At 44.5% G+C, this 20,475-nt stretch overlaps 1 protein-coding gene across 2 annotated transcripts in view; it reads right to left on the bottom strand.

The window, feature by feature from the left end:
* Positions 1-472: 472 nt before the first annotated feature.
* LOC127908617 (tumor necrosis factor alpha-induced protein 2-like) overlaps positions 473-20,475 on the bottom strand; it is a 38,267-nt gene continuing 18,264 nt past the window's right edge. For both annotated transcript variants that reach the window (XM_052467365.1, XM_052467364.1), the window contains exons 4-13: positions 10,264-10,939; positions 9,812-9,926; positions 9,028-9,138; positions 8,403-8,503; positions 7,884-7,997; positions 7,346-7,481; positions 6,105-6,227; positions 5,760-5,915; positions 4,813-4,934; positions 473-2,093 (exon numbers count right to left, since the gene is read on the bottom strand). In XM_052467365.1, coding sequence (XP_052323325.1) covers positions 1,811-2,093; positions 4,813-4,934; positions 5,760-5,915; positions 6,105-6,227; positions 7,346-7,481; positions 7,884-7,997; positions 8,403-8,503; positions 9,028-9,138; positions 9,812-9,926; positions 10,264-10,939 — 1,937 coding nt within the window. In that variant the 3' untranslated portion in view covers positions 473-1,810. The remainder of the gene's footprint in view (positions 2,094-4,812; positions 4,935-5,759; positions 5,916-6,104; positions 6,228-7,345; positions 7,482-7,883; positions 7,998-8,402; positions 8,504-9,027; positions 9,139-9,811; positions 9,927-10,263; positions 10,940-20,475) is intronic.

Raw genomic sequence — 20,475 nt, 5'->3', positions numbered from 1 at the left:
ACGTTGCCCAAATACACCACATTCCCATATGACCCCCCCTGCTGTTTTCTTTCGGAAACCAAGCTTGAGTCTCGTCTCTGTAACACCCCTGGGGACTCTTTGGGTGGATGGGTGGAAAACAAAACAGAAAGAAATAGCATTGTAAAACACAAATAGATGCAGACCTACACACAACAGTTGTGCTGTAGCTTTCTGACCCTGTAGTTAGGTGCCAGACAACAGCTACGGCAGATGACTCCATCCAGACAGCGCATGGTAAGATCTGTCTGTGAACCTTGTTTTCCATTCAGGTTGGTTACCCAGGAGTTGTCAGCTCAGCTCTGTCAATGAAAACGTTACATGATTGGTTTAACCCTCTCTCATCAATGAAATAAAGGAAAGTGAACAGCAGGCCCTTCAAAACACTGAGATGATTTGGGAGTGAGGTCCCATCAATATCCCATCTGTGGTCATTTAAAACAAAGCCAAAATATTTGATCTCTGTTGTCGTTTATTCTCATTTAATTCAATGATTTATGTACAATTTCAAGGTAGATTGATTACTGCATCCAGCTGTTCAATTATGGAACATCACAGGCAGGGTGAACCGATGAAACGTTTTAAATCAGTGTGCGACCAAAGAACGTGGAGTAGTCTCAGTCTACAATGTCTGCTTGTTGGTAAAAAAAAAAGAAGAAGAATATGGCTAATTAAAATCAAATAAAAAGGTGCATCAATCATGACTAACAATCTAAGTATCAATCTAATTATCTGAGGATTACAATATTTAAATGATCAACAATCATGAATAACAGTAATTATTAACTGTTTAATTTACAGAGGTAAAAGTACACGTCTGAAAATAATCTTTGTCTTAATCTTCAATGATGGCTGTCAGATTATTTTAGTCAGGGTCTCAGCATTTGATAAAACCTGGAGAAAACACATGCTTGAAATGACTATACATTCGTTTGACTGGGATTTAGAGTTTGACATCGATTACAAGACAATCAAACCACACGACAATAAATACGTTCATTGGTTGGTACATAAATAGGCTTGTTATGATGTCATCCATTCACACAGGCTTCAATCATCTCTTGAGTTGCTCAACATACATTAGCCCATATACTGTATATCACAAAGTGAAAATAAACTATGAATCTTTTATTTTAAATACAATGAAAATCAGCACAGAGATGATAGATAATAAAAATGATGTAGTACCTTAGATCGAGCCTTTATCGTGTGCAACTATAAAACAGACTCCAACTTTACCCATATCAATGTCAACACGTTATGGGATTATATGTGACATTTTGATTTATTTTTTCCAAACAGTGCTCTTTATCAGTAGTACTGATTTAAACCATAGTTCCTATGTAACCCTCATAGTCACATACAGTATGTGCAGCATTAAGAATCTTCCCCAATATGTTGCTTGTGTCTCTTTCCACTGCCCTTTGTCAAAAGGAGTCAATACCAACAAACCACAGAGATTCAAGTCCACAAAGTTCTCTTAAATTGGTATTTTTAAATTTGCACTTATGAAAGCTCTTCCCCAGTCTTTCTCTAGATGAGCAAGGACTAGGCATATCGCTCACAAGGGAAACAGCCGTCACACTTTCTTTATCTAGGTGGCTGTGAAAGGTGAAAGGTCACAACATGGCTATTCTTTCCATGTGTTGTTCCACTTCAAAATGTGTTGTGCTGTCTGCCCCTGGTATCGGCACCATGTGCAGAACTTGACAACGAGCTCCATTGTGACTTGCTGTTAAACAGCTGTCTGTCTGCTTGAGTAATCAGAACGTTTCCAGAGCGGTTGGGGCTGTTAGAGCATGTCGTCGTACGCCTCTCTGACCGGGGCCCTCTTGGTGCGGCGTGGTCTCAGGCTGGAGAAGCAGGAGGAGGCAGTGAGGGCGATGCGGCTCAGGCCCAAGTTCAGGCAGTGCACCTCGGATGTGACGGGCACCTCGGAGAAGAGGGCACGGTCGCGGGACAGCCGTGTCAGTGTGTCACTGTTCTCAATGTCCTTCACGATATTCAGGATCTCCTGGCGCTCCGTCTGCCGAGTCATCCCCCGGATGTTCAAGATGGCCGACACATGTTTCTTCCTGCAAACAGAGGAGGAGAAAGAGGGCTTAGTCTAATTCATGTTTTGATCTACCAATAAACATTGATATGCAACAAAGATGTCATATAGGCCACATCTAGCCAATAAAGATTCAGTTGAATTGAGAAGAGTGTATCTTGCATCACTGCAATGGCAGAGTCAACCATCACAAGGACATGATAAGGGTAGGAATAAAGAGAATCATGAAAATACATTATAGAGAGGGCAGTCGGCCCTGAGGCAAGTCACTAAGGAACAGGGAAAATTGGACAAAAGAGTTTGCAAAATACAGTTAGTTAGAGAACATTCCCAATGGTTGGCTCACACAATTACATGAAAAAACACACACACAAAATTAATAAAACATCTGTCCCTGTTCGAGGGTGCCTGACTGTCCTTCGATTCGACACCTTTGCCTCTGGAAGTCTCCCTGCAGGAAAGCAGGAGCTGCTCTGATGCCGCTTCCTGTGGCGACACAAGCTGAGCAGCAGCACGAGGCTGAATGACAACCAGCTCTGAAGACTAAAAGCAGCCCTAGCCCTAGGACGGTAGTAACTCCACCTTACCTGACACCCTAGACCCATTACCTTCAACACCATAGCGCCCTCCATGCTAATCACTAAGTTTGGGGCCCTGGGTCTGAAACCCTCCCTGTGCAACTGGGTCCTGGACTTCGTGACGGGCCGACCCCAGGTGGTGAAAATAAGCAACAATACCTCCGCTACGCTGATCCTCAACACGGGGGCGCCACAAGGGTGCGTGCTCAGCCCCTCCTGTACTTCCTGTTCACCCATGACTGCGTGGTTGCGCATGTCTCCAAGTCAACCATCAAGTTTGCAGATGACACAAAAGTGTTGAGCCTGATTTCCAACAATGATGAGACAGCTTACAGGGAGGAAATGAGGGCCCTGGCGAAATGGTGCAAAATGAAGGAGATAATCGTGGACTTCAGGAGACAGCAGAGGGAGCACGCCCCCATCAACATTGACAGGGCCGCAGTGGAGAGGGTGAAACGCTTCAAGTTCCTCGGCAGCCACATCACTGACTACCTGAAATTGTCCATTCACACAGAAAGTGTGGTGAAGAAGGCGCAACAGTGTGTCTTCAACTTCAAGAGGTTGAAGAAATTCTACAGATGCAACATTGAGAGCATCCTGTCGGGCTGTATCACCGCCTGGTATGGCAACTGTACCATCCACAACCACAGGGCTCTCCAGAGGGTAGTGAAGTCAGTCCAACGCATTACCGGGGGCACACTTCCTGCCTTCCAGGACATCTACAGCACCCAGTGTCACAGGAAGGCCAAGAAGATCAACAAGGACATCAGCCACCCGAGCCATGGCCTGTTCACCCCTGCCACCATCTAGAAGGTGGAGACAGTCCATCTTCTATCTCCAGGCCATCAGACTGTTAAGTATTCACCACTAGCCGGCCTCCGCCCAATACCCTGCCCTGAACTTTAGTCACTGCTACTTATCGGCTACCACCCGTACTCAACCCTGCACCTTAGACACGGCTGCCCTATGTACATAGTCATTGAACATTGGTCACTTTAACAATATTTACATACTGTTTTACCCACTTCATATGTATATACTGTATTCTAGTCAAGGCTTATCCTATATAACTACTGCTGTACATACCTTTTCTATTCATATACTGTCCATATTGTCTACAAACACTATCATATACATTTATATTTATATTCCGGACAACGACATTGCTCGTCTAATATTTCTCAATTCCTTACTTATTTTTTGGGGGGGATTTGCGTGTGTTTTTTTGTATTGTTAGGTATTACTACACAGTTGAAGTTAGGAACATTAGCATTTCTCTACAACCGCGATAGCATCTGCAAAATATGTGTATGTGACCAATAACACTTGATTTGATTTTGATGATGGAGCCTAAACTCAATTCCCACCATGACCAGTGACTATCACCCAAAAGAATACAACAATAAAGTGGTGGGCTTCTTGGCTTCCGGGAAACCTGAATTTCAACTTTATTTTCCTGTTAGCTACTACGGAGGCTTAACTAGCAGTTACATGAAACCACTTGATTGCAATTGGTCTTTGAAGCGAATGATGCCATAAACCCAATGAGGGTATTATTCTACATAGTATACAGGATAGTATGAGACTAGGATTGTACGTTACAGTTCCTGTTTTCAAAAGGAACTGGGAGAACCCAGAGGGCAACGGTTAGCATTCACCAGATCCAAGTCAAGATTCCAAACAATACATGTGGGTCTGTTATGAGTTAAGGATGGAGACAAATCTTAATTTAGAAAAAGATTCCATTGAGGACTGCCTCCTCACGCCTGTGTGTTCCTACGGGACTCTTTAGTAGCCGGCTGCCAACGGCAGGTTATGCTACACAGCTACCGTGTCACGCCTGGGCAGGAAGTCCGTGTTTTTGCTTCGTCTTCGCCCAGGACCCGAGACGGACAAACGGACAAGACCCCCCATCCTTTCATGTGCGCCAGCGACAGCCAAACAGCTCCCCATAAAAATAAGGAAACGACTCAGCTCTTGTTTGCTTTTAACAAGTCCCTCATTTGCCATCCACAATCAAGACAGAACAGTAGCCATGTTTGTTTTGGGGTGTTTCAGTCAACCTGAGCTTTTGGAAATGTTGGTGATCGTGTGGCTCGATGGAAGTCCTGAAAATATGACTGTCATTCCTCATAGGTGATCGCTGCCTCCCGTGTTCCTTACCGAATGTCTGGGAACTCCCTCACCAGGACCCCCACCTCCATTTGGATGGAGGGGATGTCTTCCAGGAGGATGATCTCAGAGAGGTGTGGGATAGCACTGTCCAGCCAGGAGGAGGGAGATTCCTAAAGGGGAGAGATAGAGAGAGAGAGAGATGTGATCAGAACAGATCCTCTACACAGCACAGATGAGGATACAACCGTCTAAACAGGGCTATTCATGTTCAAATACCTCTGCAGCTCATGACAGGTCAACTGGCTATTCTCTGACTCAAAGCCTTTGAATCTAAAACCTTGGCAACGGATTAAACCCAGAACTAGATTACGTGGTTTCAAGTCTTAATGGTTACAACTAGATTGGTGATGTTCACACATTCGTTTGACTAGAGGGAACCATCAGATAACATAGACCCAAAACACCAAGGTTAGAAGTACAGCGACAGTACTGAGCGTGCAAACTCAATTACCTGAGCATCATGTTATACTGTTATACTGAGAAGACTAAACCGTGTGGTCGACCAGAGGTCCATCCTGGTCCTCCACTCGACCCGGTCAGGGCTTCTAAAGCCCAGGGCAGGATGCCAGACCACTCGTCTGTAAACAACGCTATCCTGTTGTCCAGAGAGGTGACAAACGGATGTTTTATCTAGAGCAAGGGGCGGACGCCACAGGGGAAGGATAGGGAGTGGGCTGGGGTGAGGTGATTGCCCACTTGTGCATACGGCCTGTCTGATCATCCATCTCTATCTCGGCTACAGTATCCATTCTTCACTTGTCTCCTTTGTTTGAACTCATCCGGAGTTGTTTCAGTAACCCTCACAGACAGGCCACATACCAGTCAAACGTGATTAATGAGCACACACACACACACACTGTTCGTTGCTTCATGTCACAGGCAGCACTGTTGCTCTGACTACGCTTCTCTAATACAGTTGTTCTAGAATGGCTCACCAGATCTTTGAAGAGCACTTCGATCTGCTTGCCCTCGTCGCGCAGTCGCCCCGCCATCCTCTTCCTCATTCTGAGTGACGTGCAGATGATCCTCCCCCTCATGATGGAGCGCAGGTATTCCATCAAAACCCTTCTATGCACCTCTCCCACCAGGACCTGGGAGAACAAGGAGAAAGATTGATTCATCCATTCTGTCAACCAATCATCCATTCAGTCAATCGATAAAAAAAAACATGTTGCTTAGAATTAAAAACAGTACCAGAACTTTGAGTTATTAGTGCACATTGTGCCGGAGGACCTTAGCACCTCTCCATGTTTACATGGCTCCTACTTGCTGCCATGTACCTGATAGGGTGGGCTGTCCGCCCGGCGGAACTTCTTGAAGTGTTCCTTAATATGGGACTCGATTTGCTCATAGGTCTCTGTGTTGTTCAGCCACTTCCTCTTCACCAGCTTGTCAAAGAAGGGCTAAATATGGCCAGGAGAGGGAAAATGTGAGGGAGCGAGAGAGACAGGAAAATGGTGAGAGAATGAAGAAGAGAACGAGGCAGAGAGATGTGGGTGTGGAGATGGCCACGTTACCTGAGTCAGATCCTTGTTTGATGCATAACTACACTGTCCGACTGGAGTTGTGTCTTCCTATCAGGATGTGTGGCCCATTTGGACCAAGAATTCCATAGATTGTGACTTCCTACCCAACGACAACAGCATAAAAAGCCCCAGCTCGGTCAAGAGGATGCGACATGCGGCTATGTGCCTCTGGAGGACTGGCAATGCCCGTCTCTATGGCGGCTACTGAAGAGGAGTGGAACTTCATAGCCTGCCAGTAACGATGTGGCATTCTGCCAATCTAATCTTATTTAACCATGTTTGTCACATTGGAGCGTCTATTTTAGGGCCTCAGTTCCTCAGCACATCCCTGAGAACTTTGAGGGCAAGCCATGAGGAGAACACTGATAAGATGTGCTTTATATTCTGGGACACTTGGCAGACAGAGGGACGCTTGAGGGTGTGTGTCTGTATGTGTGTGTGTGTGTGTGGGGGTGTAAACGTTTCACTATTTTTGTGAGTACCAGCAGTCATCATAAGAATAGTAAACCAACTAAAAGAAGTGAGGACAGAAAGGCTATTTTAGGTTTGTGTGTTAGGTTTTGGGTTAGGGTTAGAATTAGGGTTTAGGGAATAGGGTTGGGGGGTTAAGGTTAGGTTTAAGGTAAGGGTTAGGGTAAGGGTTCGATTTAGGGTTAAGGTTTAGGGTTAGGGGTTAGGGAAAATAGGATTTTGAATAGGAATCAATTGTCGGTCCCCAAAAAGTCCTCACAAGTGTAGTAAGACATGTGTGTGTGTGTGTGTGTGTGTGTGTGTGTGTGTGTGTGTGTGTGTGTGTGTGTGTGTGTGTGTGTGTGTGTGTGTGTGTGTGTGTGTGTGTGTGTGTGTGCGCGTGCGCGTGCGTGCGCGTATTTGAGGTTGTTTACCTGTTGTTTTGGAAAGCTGTGATCATGGGTGTGTTTATGAATCCTTTGTGTGAGTGTGTGTATGTGGTGTGTGTGTTCGCCTGCATGCGTGTGTGTGTTAAGAACACTTACCCTTATGCGCTCATACAGTCTGTCGCTCAGCACCTTCACTCCCTGGTTGACTATTCGGTCCAAGGAAGTATTTGCTCGCCTGGCTGAGTCCTCACTGATGGCAGGGTCACACTGCACACAGCGCTGGACAAAACCCCTGCACACACATAGTCACAGCAGACTAATGAATACATTGTACACTTACATGATTTATGCATGTTTTAAGGAATACTATGATGCAAAACACATAATCGAGACACTTTTTGTTCTTTACTTGAAAACGGTTGACGGCTGATATGCACCATTTTGGGCGACTGTATTAACAGTGGACTAATGGACAAAATACTCAAATCTGTTTTTTGTTTAGAGTAGTTAAAAGAAAACTCCACCCAAAAACAAAATGTTGGTATTTGTTTTATTAGTCCATTGTTGATAAAGTTGCATGTCTGCAATCCAGTTTTCAAGATATATAACTTAAAATATATTGAAACGATGCTGCGTTTTGCAGCATAGACCTACTATAACACAATGCAGGCTAATCCTGCTACAACAGTCCTACCTGAAAGGGGGACAGCAGTTGACCAGGGCGATGGTCTTGGAGACATATCCATCCTCGTTATCCCCAACCATGTTGACCAGACACTCGTGGAACATCTCCACTTTCCTTTGGAAGCTGGAAGTTAAGCAGTATTAACAGTATTAGAATGTCTCATAGAGATGTTCCTTTCCATATTCCAGTTGAACTAGTTGGTTCCAGTTGATATATTTTAGAATTATTGCACAATAAAATGTTGCTGGCAGTGAGGAAACTATAGGTTTGGGCCTGTGTCATTCTATGAAGGATGACAGAGACTTTGTTTTAGGCCTTAGTATGCCATATGGAATGATACAGTGTGTTCTAGGCTTAGTATGATCAGTCAGTATGGAAATGATACAGTGTGTTCTAGGCTTTAGTATGCCTTGGAATGATACATGTTCTCAGTATCATATGGAATGATACAGTGTGTTCTAGGCTTTAGTATGTAATATGAAATGATACTGTGTGTTCTAGGCCTACTACAGTGTGTGGTCCTCTCACCTGTACAGGAAGTCAGCTAGACCATTCAGACTGCACTGAGCCACACGGGAACCCAGGTTTCTGTTGATGGCAGCCGACTGTTCAAGATCTACCTGCAGCCTCTGCAAACACACACACACACACACACACACACACACACACACACACACACACACACACACACACACACACACACACACACACACACACACACACACACACACACACACACACACACACACACACACACACACACCCGATGTTACGTTGGCAAATGTGTATTATGTGTGAAGTGCTAACAGACGCTTTCTTTTTCTCTTCCACCGCATCTGTGAAACATGAACTGACGCATGAATGACGATGATGTATAGAAGGTGTTGGTATCAATCACGGCCACTAGAGGCCAGTGAAGTGACTCTAAAACAGTGAGCTGTGATGGAGTTCTAAGGGAAGTGTCTGTATTGACTTTGGCTGCTGCTTGAGGAATGTTTTCTCTGCTCCACCAGATGGATGAGCTTATCCTCAAAATACAAAGTGACCACATTTAGCGTGCAATACAAAACCATCGGCCTCATCGAAATCAGGGGAAGAAATCCGTTATTTACATAAGCTCCTGGTGTGTGTGTGTATGCGTGCGTGTGCGTACCTGGATGACGGTGCGAGCTAGCGTGATCTGATACTCCTCGATGTGCAGCGTCTCCATCCAACGCTTCTCCTCCTCGTCCAGCACCTGAGACAGCTCTGTGGTCACCTTCTCCTGAAACGCAACCAGACCGTGCGGTCAGACACAACTCAACCATGCACTGAACCACTGTGAGCTCTCCAGCCACAAACCATCCAAATCTTTCCAATTGATGCCATCATGTCATCAAGATGGAAAAAGGTATAGAATCAGAGATAATACAATACTGTAAATCTGACTTGGTTTGTTATGATATATAGTATATCACCAGTAATAGCTAACCCCTTGTAAATACCCCCCTGTATTTTAAGTTAAGGTTTCCTCCCATTGTTGCTTGACCCAGCTGAGTGATTGCCAGCCGACAGGCCACGCTGCCAATAACCCCTGTTCACTTTTTCCACTGCAGGATTTACTTGTGGACTATCATATCTACCTACGTGGACCCTCCATCTCAAACACTGACTGGAATACACATACAACAGTGTTCTAGCCTACTTGGACCTGATAATGACCTAAGCTAAATGGCCTGTTGTCTGGCTTCTATTGTGTGGTGGCCGTTGCAGACAGGAAAACCCATGGGCTGACCCTGAGACGCCGCGCACTGATTGGCTGCACTGGTCGGAGTGATAGCCCTCCCTTTAGGTGGACAGGAAGGACCATAGGTGCACCCTTTCCTTAGGCCGGTAGGGAGACACGGGGCGCACCAAATGAGGGGGGGGGGTTGTGGGGTGGATGGTTCGGCCCTTACCCTGACAGAGTTGAGGCAGTCCAGCTCCAGTTTGTCCACGGTCTCCGAGGGCAACAGTGGCCCCAGCTTGGACCTGTTGAAGGGCATCGTCATGCTGACTGTTCCAAGGACATCCCTGGAGCGATTACAGTAGGAGGACAGAGTCAGTGGCATACTCATACAGTAACACTTAACTAATAAACGATTGTTTATGTGAAGTATAATTGACAGTATTTATGTACAGTATTATGGACAATAACATTACACTACCTTGTAACATGCGTTACAGTGAAAGCATGCAGTGAAAACGAAATGAAACATTTCTGACAAGTTGTGCAAGTTCTTTACAACTTGACATTTAGCTATATACTTTTGTTCTTTCTTGTTTTTCATGCAATTCTGCTACTTCCAGAATCTGATATGCATAAAACCACAAGTTGCAATACACAATTATTGAATGGATGGACACCCACTTGTTATAGATGTTGTAGAGCCAGTCCAGCAGAGAGTAGATATCAGTAATCAGCAGCTGGTCGTCTGTGATGCTCTGCAGTCTGCGGGCCACCGCCTGGTGGTAGCTCTGTAGGTACACCTGGAAGGGTTCATACTCCTCTGGGTACACTGGCACCACGTTCCTCTTGGCCGCCCCCAGGTCCTCCACCACCCGGGTCCGCACCCTGTCCAGGTAGTCCGCCAGCTCCCCGCCCCGGGCCTCGTTCCTCTGGGGAAGGCTCCCGTTTGCTGCCTCCGCCAACGCCTCCTTCCACTGCTGCTTCAGCTGCCTGGGTCTGGGGCCTCCGGGGAGCGCCCCCTCACCCTGCGCCCAGTCCCGGTCCGCCTGCTCCTCCTGCTGCAGCACCTGCACCACCAGCCCCAGGTTGGGCCCCGCCGTGGGGGAGCGGAGTGACTCACGCACCACCGCCCACAGCTCCTTCTGCAGGGCTTCGTACAGCAGCTCCACGTCTTTAGCTTTGCGCCTGCCGCCGTCTTTGCTCCCGGGGCTGTTGAGGTCCTCTGGGACAGCACCGCCTGCTGGCGAAGAGGGCAGGGTCGCAGCGGCCGCCTCGTTACACTCCTGCTCCAGCTCCAGGATGTGTGTGTCAGCCAGGAACAGGTCTCTCTTAGTCACCAGCTGCAGAATTTCTAGAACTAAAGGAGAGAGGAGGAAAATGCGTGATACAACTCCACATAACACATGATAAACCATGCGTATGCAATACAGCTGTATGAAGTCAAAAGGTATAATGGAGACACGATCCTAATGGAAAGGTCTGGGCTCTCACCTGCCTATCTGTTATGGTACACAACTCACGACCTGGTCAAATGGATCAAGTCCTATGTAAATCCAAGACCCACTCAAATAAACATGACTATTCTTTGCTTTGAACGTGTCAAAGAGCTATGTTTGTTTTCGCGTCAAGCTAAAGGCTAAGCCACAGTGTCACTTCCTACACAGGTTCCCACATCAGGTCCTATTCATATCAGAGGCTCCAGGCCTGAGAGACAGATGTTGTTTGTCCCTTTTTGGCGTGTTGTTTTTGGGCAGATTGGACACGGTTAGACCGATCTCTCTGGAGGTGGGTTAGTTTCATCTCGACTTCAGTTGCACACTTCAAAAGATCCCATCAGGGACATGTGGGTGCCAAACATAAATCATCCTACAGTAGATTCCCACAGAATGGCTAATCGTGTGTCCACTCACTGTCCTCTCCTTAGACGCTTCCCTATCAGGTTGAGGCCCCTTATACGGCTAGCATAGCTATGGAATAGTATTTAATAAAAGTACACAGTGCTTTGCATTGAAGTGGAGAAATTGTATTTCTTGTGGAACTCCATCTTGGCTTCAGAGAGTCCCGTTAAGTGTACACAGACTTTTAGAGTCCAGTCTCACCCATTGAGGTGATCTCATCCTCTCTTACTCTGACTTGGTCTGAGAAAAAGTTTTTAAATTAAGTACTAAAACCAGTGATGAAGTCGACCATTTCCCATCGAAGTCACCAGACACTCCTCTCTGACATCACCCCTCGCCCTCTGGGAGGAGCAACACAGCCCGTCAAAATCAACGAAGTCTGACTGTCAAGACCAAGCCCGTACTTTACGTCTAACAGTCCTTTTTGATTCAGTTCACAGAAAAGTCTGTGTGTCAAATCAAATCAAATCAAATCACATTCAATTGTATTTGTCACATGCACTGAATACAACAGGTACATTTCACCTTACAGTGAAATGCTTACTTACAGGCCCTTAACCAACAATGATTTAAGAAGTTTTAAGAAAAAAAAGTGTTAAGTAAAAAATGGATAAGTAAAATATTGAAAAATAAAAGTAACAAATAATTAAACAGCAGCAGTAAAATAACAATAGCGAGGCTAAATACAGGTGGTACCGGTACAGAGTCAATGTGGGGAGGCACCGGTTAGTCGAGGTTATTGAGGTAATATGTACATGTAGGAAGAGTTAAAATGACTATGCATAGATAATGAACAGAGCGTAGCAGCAGCGCAAATGAGGGGTCTGGGTAGCCCTTTGATTAGCTGTTCAGGAGTCTTTCGGCTTGGGGGTAGAAGCTGTTAAGAAGCCCTTTGGTCCTCAACTAGAGGATAAAACAAAGTAGAGCCGTCATACAAGGGCACGTGCGTGCTCAGATTTGTCCAGTTTTTCAAAACAGTTCTTATGATATCCTTTGGAAGGCAAAAAGGGTTCTTTGGAAAGCATTAAGTGTTGTACATAGAACCCTACCTGCACATCATATCTTCCCAGCATGCTCTATTGCAGGGTGATTTTAAGAATTGTTTGTTTTAAAATCTGTGTTTTTGCATTGATTTGTTGAATAATTGTATGCTACACAAAGATAAATAACATATATTTTTCTAAACTAATCCAATTTTTTTGAAGTTGGGCTTATTGCATCCGTTACTGAGATGGTTGTTCCAGTTTAGATGATTGAGATAGTCTCAGTATTCAATCTTCCCTACCCTGGCAGTCATTCTGAATGCAGGTTGCGGGTGATTAGAAGTTAAAATTGTTGGATATCCTAACTCTGGCTGGATTCCAATAGGAATTACACATCACTTTGCAAGCCAGCTTAATGTGGCTTGATGTGGCCTGTAAATCAGGAGTGTCCTAACGCTGCTGTGTTAGGGTATAACTAGGCCATCAAAGAAAGGCCTATATATATATATATATATATATATATATTATATATATATATATATATATATATATATATATATATATATATATATATATATATATCTCATACAGTACCAGTCAACATTTTGGAACCCCCTACTCATTCTAGGGTTTTTCTTTATTTTTACTATTTTCTACAAGGTAGAATAATAGTGAAGAGATCAACATTATGCAATAACACATATGGAATCATGTAGTAACCAAAGTAGCCATCCTTTGCCTTGATGACAGCTTTGCACGCTCTTGGCATTCTCTCAACCAGCTTGGAACCACCAGGAATGCTTTACCAAAAGACTTGAAGGAGTTCCCACATATGCTGAACATTTGTTGGCTGCTTTTCCTTCACTCTGCGGTCTAACTCATCCCAAACCATCTCAATAGCGTTGAGGTCGGTTGGTTGTGCAGCACTCCATCACCCTCCTTCTTGATCAAATAGCCCTTACACAGACTGGCTGTCCTGTTGAAAAACAAATGACAGCCCCACTAAGCGCAACTCAGATGCGATGGCGTATCACTGCGGAATCATGTGGTAGCCATGCTTGTTAAGTGTGCCTTGAACTCAAAATAAATCACTGACAGTGTCACCAGCAAAGCACCCCCACACCATCACACCTCCTCCTCCATGCTTCACGGTGGGAACCACACATGCGGAGATCATCCGTTCACCTACTCTGCGTCTCACAAAGACACGGCGGTTGCAACCACAAATCTCTAATTTGGATTTCCACCGGTCTAATGTCCATTGCTCGTGTTTCTTGGCTTAAGCAAGTCTCTCCTTCTTATTGATGTCCTTTAGTAGTAGTTTCTTTGCAGCAACTCGACCATGAAGGTCTTATTCACGCAGTCTCCTCTGAACAGTTGATGTTTAGATGTGTCTGTTACTTGAACTCTGGGAAGCATTTATTTGGGCTGCAATTTCTGAGGCTTGTAACTCTAATGAACTTGTCCTCTGCAACAGAGGTAACTCTGAGTCTTCATTTTCTGGCTCATGAGAGCCAGTTTCATCATAGCATGATGGTTTTTGCAACTGCACTTTCCAAGTTCTTGATATTTTCCGTATTGAATGACCTTCTTGTCTTAAAGTAATGATGGACTGTCATTTCTCTTTGCTTATTTGAGCTATTGTTGCCATAATATGGACTTGGTATTTTACCAAATAGGGCTATCTTCTGTGTCAAATCAAAATCATATCAAACCAAATCCAATTGTATTGGTCACATACACATGGTTAGCAGACGTTAATGCGAGTGTAGTGAAATGCTTGTGCTTCTAGTTCCGACAGTCCAGTAATATCTAACAAGTAATCTAACAATTTCCCAACAACTACCTAATACACACAAATCTAAAGGGGTGAATGAGAATATGTACATATAAATATATGGATGAGCGATGGCCGAGTGGCATAGGCAAGGTGCAATAGATGGTATAAAATATAGTATATACATATGATATGAGTAATGTAAGATATGTAAACATTATTAAAGTGGCATTATTTAACGTGGTGTTGTTTTAAGTGACTAGTGATCCATTTCTTAAAGTGGCCAGTGACTGGGTCTCAATGTAGGCAGCAGCCTCTCTGAGTTAGTGATTGCTGTTTAGCAGTCTGATGGCATTGAGATAGAAGCTGTTTTTCTTGGTCCCAGCTTTGATGCATCTGTATTGACCTCGCCTTCTGGATGGTAGCAGTGTGAACAGGGGGTGGCTCGGGTCGTTGTTGTCCTTGATGATCTTTTTGGCCTTCCTGTGACATGGGGTGCTGTAGGTGTCATGGAGATCAGGTAGTTTGCCCCCGGTGATGCGTTGTGCAGACCTCACCACCCTCTGAAGAGCCTTGCGATTGAGGGCGGAGCAGATGCCGTACCAGGCTGTGATACAGCCCGACAGGATGCTCTCGATTGTGGATCTGTAAAAGTTTGTCAGGGATTTGGTTGACAAGCCAAATGTTGTCAGCCTTCTGAGGTTGTCTTTATGGGTGGACCATTTCAGTTTGTCGTTGATGTGTACACCGAGGAACTTAAAACTTTCCACCTTCTCCACTGCTGTCCCTTCGATGTGGATAGGGGGGTGCTCCCTCTGCTGTTTCCTGAAGTCCACAATCATCTCCTTTGTTATGTTGACGTTGAGTGAGAGGTTGTTTTCCTGACACCACATTCTGAGTGCCCTCACCTCCTCCCTGTAGGCTGTCTCGTCATTGTTGGTAATCAAGCCCACTACTGTTGTGTCAACTGTAAACTTGAAGATTGAGTTGGAGGCGTGCATGGCCACGCAGTCGTGGGTGAACAGAGAGTACAGGAGGGGGCTGAGCACGTACCCTTGTGGAGCCTCAGTGTTGATGGTTACCGAAGTGGAGATGTTGTTTCCTACCTTCAACACCTGGGAGCGGCCCATCAGAAAGTCCAGGACCCAAATGCACAGGGCAGGTTTGACACCCAGGACCTCCAGCTTGATGATGTGCTTGGAGGGTCTCGGGTGGACGGTAAGGTGGAGGTGATATCATCCTTGACTAGTCTCTCAAAGCACTTCATGATGACAGAGTTCAGTTCTCTTTGCCTTCTTGGGTACAGGAACAATGGTGGCCATCTTGAAGCATGTGGGGACAGCAGACTGGGATTGGGAGTGATTCAATATGTCCTTAAACACACCACCCAGCTGGTCTGCACATGCTCTGAGGACGTGGCTGGGGATGCAGTCTGGGCCAGCAGCCTTTACAAGGGTTAACACGTTTAAGTATTTTTCTCAGGTCGGCCACGGAGGAGGAGAGGGGGGCCCAGTCCTTGTAAGCGGTCCACAACAGTGGCACTGTATCCTCAAAGCGGGCAAAGAAGGTGTTTAGTTTGTCTGGAAGCGTGCCATGGCTGGTTTTCATTTTGTAGTCCGTGATTCCCTGTAGACCCTGCCACATACGTCTCATGTCTGAACTGTTGAATTGCAACTCCACTTTGTCCCTGTACTGGCATTTTGCTTGTTTGATTGCCTTGCATAGAGAATAACTACACTGTTTATATTCAGCCATATTTCCAGACCTCTTTACATGGGTAAATGCGGTAGTTCACGCTTTCAGTTTTGCGCAAATGCCGTCATCCATCCACGGTTTCTGGTTAGGGTAGGTTTTAATTGTCACAGTGGGTACATCATCTGCAATGCACTTCTTTATGAACTCACTCACCGAGTCAACGTATAGATCACTGTTGTTCTCTGAGGCTGACTGAAACATATCCCAGTCGGCGTGATCAAAACAATCTTGATGCGTGGATTCCGATTTGTCAGAACAGCGTTAAATGGTTCTAGTCACTGGTACATCCAGTGGAACAAGATGGCGTCGTGTTCGGATTTGCCCAACGGGAGGGCGGGGGAGGGCTTTGTATGCATCGTGGAAGTTAGAGTAGCAGTGATCGAGTGTATTATATGGTATCCAGTTTACATAGAGTCCAGTGAATTTCCTCAAGGGCCATCTTGGTGTCTGCTTGAGAGGGAATGTACACAGCTGTGATGATATCTGACGAGAATTATCTTGGGAGGTAATATGGCCGGCATTTGATTGTAAGGAATTCTTGGTCGGGTGAGCAGAAGGACTTGAGTTCCTGTATGTTATGATTACACCATGAGTTGTTAATCATGAAGCATACACCCCTGCCCTTCCTCTTCCCAGAGAGGTGTTTATCTCTGTTGGCACAATGCATGGAGAAGCCCAGTGGCTGAACCGATTCCGACAACATATCCAGAGAGAGCCATGTTTCCTTGAAACAGAGAATGTTACAATCTCTGATGTCTCTCTGGAAGGCAACCCTTGCTCGAATTTCATCTACCTTGTTAAGAGACTGGACATTGGCGAGTAGTATACTCGGGAGTGGAGATGTGATGTGCACGTCTACGGAGCCTGACCAGGAGGCTGCTCGATCTGCCCTTTCTGCAGCGCCGTTGTTTTGGGTCGGCTTCTGGGATTAGATCCATTGTCCTGGGTGGTGGTCCAAACAGAGGATCCACTTCGGGACAGTTGTATTCCTGGTCTTAATGTTGGTAAGTTGACATTGCGCATATATCCAATAGTTCTTCCCGGTTGTATGTAATAAAACTTAAGATTTCCTGCGGTAACAGTGTAAGAAATAATACATAACAAAAACAAAATACTGCATAATTTCCTATGGACTCGAAGCGAGGCGACCATCCCTACAACCACCCCTACCTTGTCACAACACAACCGATTGGCTCAAACGCATTAAAGAAGGAAAGAAATTCCACAATTGAACTTTTAACAAGGCACTTGTTAATTGAAATGCATTCTAGATGACTACCTCATGAAGCTGGTTGAGAGAATGCCAAGCGTGTGCAAAGCTGTCATGAAGGCAAAGGACTTTGATTTGTTTAATACTTCTTTGGTTAATACACGATTCCATATGTGTTATTTCATAGTATTGATAAAATAAAGAAAAACCCTACATATATATATGGCCAGGGATGAGTTGATGAGGGAAGTGAGGAAGTGTACAGACAGCTCAAGAAGTATGCTTAGATATAAAAATGCTTGGTTTAAATGTAATCTGGCACCTTATGATAATATTTTGATGTTTGTGTATTGGTGGGGATGAGATGATATGTGCCTGTGTTAATGATGTGTGTTATGAGCCCATGTACTGTGTTGTAACTTCAATGTAATATCCTAGGCATGTTCGTACAGTCCATTAATATGTGTGATTTATAGCAGTCAGAATAAAACACTCATTAAAATGAAATTGTAACGGGCAAAGAGGTATGCTTCGATAACTAATGCAGAAAAATATACTCTTTTTACATAGTGATTATGGCTGTAGATTGCAGGAAAAAGCTTTTGTCACATACTTCCTGACACCTCTAAAACAATGGGTGCATGATGCCAACTGAGATCAAGCCCTACTTTATGGCTTTCATTCAATCTGTGGTTTTTCCGCCCTAATGTAATTGGCTTATATACTGTCAGGCTCCTTGAGTCCTTTTCACTTGACCTCACACACTGAATGCAACTGTGAAATGGAACAAAACACTGTGGCTCATTTACATAGTTCATTCCAATAAACAGTCTTAAGTGCTATCCTTTTACAGGAATACACCCCTTCAGGTACTGATGCTTTTCTAGAGCAGAGAGCTTTGAAATGCTCTTCTTGTCTGGGCCCCATGATCTGTATACTGCGATAACATTTCAGACCAAAGTTCAGTCAGTTTTTATCTGATGGCAAAGTACCCATGTTGATTAACTTATTGGTGGTTATGGGATTTGGCTGGCAAAAGTCCACATTTTTTAATTTTTATAACCTTTTTTTAACTAGGCAAGTCAGGTAAGAACAAATACTTATTTACAATGACGGCCTACACCGGCCAAATACAGACGACTCTGGGCCAATTGTGCGCCTCCCTACGGCACTCCCAAACACGGCCGGTTGTGATACAGCCTGGATTCAAACCAGGGTGTATGTAGTGTCACCTCTAGCACTGAAATGCAGTGCCTTACACCGCTGCGCCACTCGGGACTCTATGGTGGGACCCGGCGGGTAACAAAAGCATAGCAGAAGTTCAAGAGGACATTAGGACAAATGGGGAACGGTCTCACATTCTAAGTTGCTTATTAACTGACCAATCCAAAGATCAGCCATTGACAGAGTGTTCCCAGTACCTGAAACATGTGGATGGAGGAAGCTTTCTAATCATACCTCCAAAGCAATAAAGCTAGCATTATGTATATTTCAATGCAGACATATTTAAAGCTTCTAAGCTCTATACGGCAAGGAACACGTCAAGGTATATATTACCAGGTTTTATCGCACCAATAAACCAAACCGTTTTATGACTTACAGAGAACTAGTTGTGGGTCCAAGCTATCAGAGTACAACTACACCTTTATAAAGCCAACCCCTCCGCTCAAAGCAACTAACTACAGTTTGAAAAAAAACTATTGAATGCTTGCTTGCGAAACATACAGTTGAAGTCAGAAGTTTAGATACACCTTAGCCAAATACATTTAAACTCAGTTTTTCACAATTCCTGACATTTAATCCGAGTAAAGATTCCCTGTCTCACGTCAGATAGGATCACCACTTTGTTTCAAGAATGTGAAATGTCAGGACAATAGTCTAGAATGATTTATTTCAGCTTTAATTTCTTTCATCACATTCCCAATGGGTCAGAAGTTTACATACACTCAATTAGTATTTGGTAGCATTGCCTTTAAATTGTTTAACTTGGGTCAAACATTTCAGGTAGCCTTCCACAAGTTTCCCACAATTAAGTTGGGTGAATTTTAGCCCATTCCTCCTGACAGAGCTGGTGTAACTGAGTCAGGTTTGTAGGCCTCCTTGCTCGCACACGCTTTTTCTGTTCTGCCCACAAATTTGATATAGGATTGAGGTCAGTACTTTGTGATGGCCACTCCAATACTTAGACTTTGTTGTCCTTAAGCCATTTTGCCACAACTTTGGAAATATGCTTGGGGTCATTGTCCATTTGGAAGACCCATTTGCGACCAAGTTTTAACTTCCTGACTGATGTTTTGAGATGTTGCTTCAATATATCCACATACTTTTCCTTCCTCATGATGCCATCTATTTTGTGAAGTGCACCAGTCCCTCCTGCAGCAAAGCACCCCCACAACATGATGCTGCCACTCCCGTGCTTCACGGTTGGAATGGTGTTCTTTGGCTTGCAAGCCTCCCCCTTTTTCCTCCAAACATAATGATGGTCATTATGGGCAAACAGTTCTGTTTTTGTTTCATCAGACCAGAGGACATTTCTCCAAAAAGTACGATCTTTGTCCCCATGTGCAGTTGCAAACCGTAGTCTGGCTTTTTTATGGTGGTTTTGGAGCAGTGGCTTCTTCCTTGCTGAGCGGCCTTTCAGATTATGTCAATATAGGACTCGTTTTACTGTGGATATAGATACTTTTATACCTGTTTCCTCCAGCATCTTCACAAGGTCCTTTGCTGTTGTTCTGGGATTGATTTGTACTTTTCGCACCAAAGTACATTCATCTCTAGGAGACAGAACGTATCTCCTTCCTGAGCGGAATGACGGCTTCGTGGTCCCATGGTGTTTATACTTGCGTACTATTGTTTGTACAGATGAATGTGGCAATTTCAGGCATTTGGAAATTGCTCCCAAGGATGAACCAGACTTGTGGAGGTCTACAATTATTTTTCCGAGGTCTTGGTTGATTTCTTTTGATTTTCCCCTAATGTCAAGCAAAGAGGCACTGAGTTTGAAGGTAGGCCTTGAAATACATCCACAGGTACACCTCCAATTGGATCCAATTATGTCAATTAGCCTATCAGAAGCTTCTAAAGCCATGACATCATTTTCTGGAATTTTCCAAGCTGTTTAAAGGCACAGTCAACTTAGTCTATGTAAACTTCTGACCCACTGGAATTGTGATACATTGAATTATAAGCAAAATAATCTGTCAGAAACAATTCCTGGAAAAAAAACTTGTCATGCACAAAGTAGATGTCTTAACCAACTTTCCCAAACTA

Source organism: Oncorhynchus keta, chromosome 18 (assembly GCF_023373465.1).
Source record: "Oncorhynchus keta strain PuntledgeMale-10-30-2019 chromosome 18, Oket_V2, whole genome shotgun sequence".
Taxonomy (NCBI): Eukaryota; Metazoa; Chordata; class Actinopteri; order Salmoniformes; family Salmonidae; genus Oncorhynchus; species Oncorhynchus keta.
Note: the sequence above shows the minus strand (reverse complement) of the source record. Positions and strands in the feature narration are given on the sequence as shown.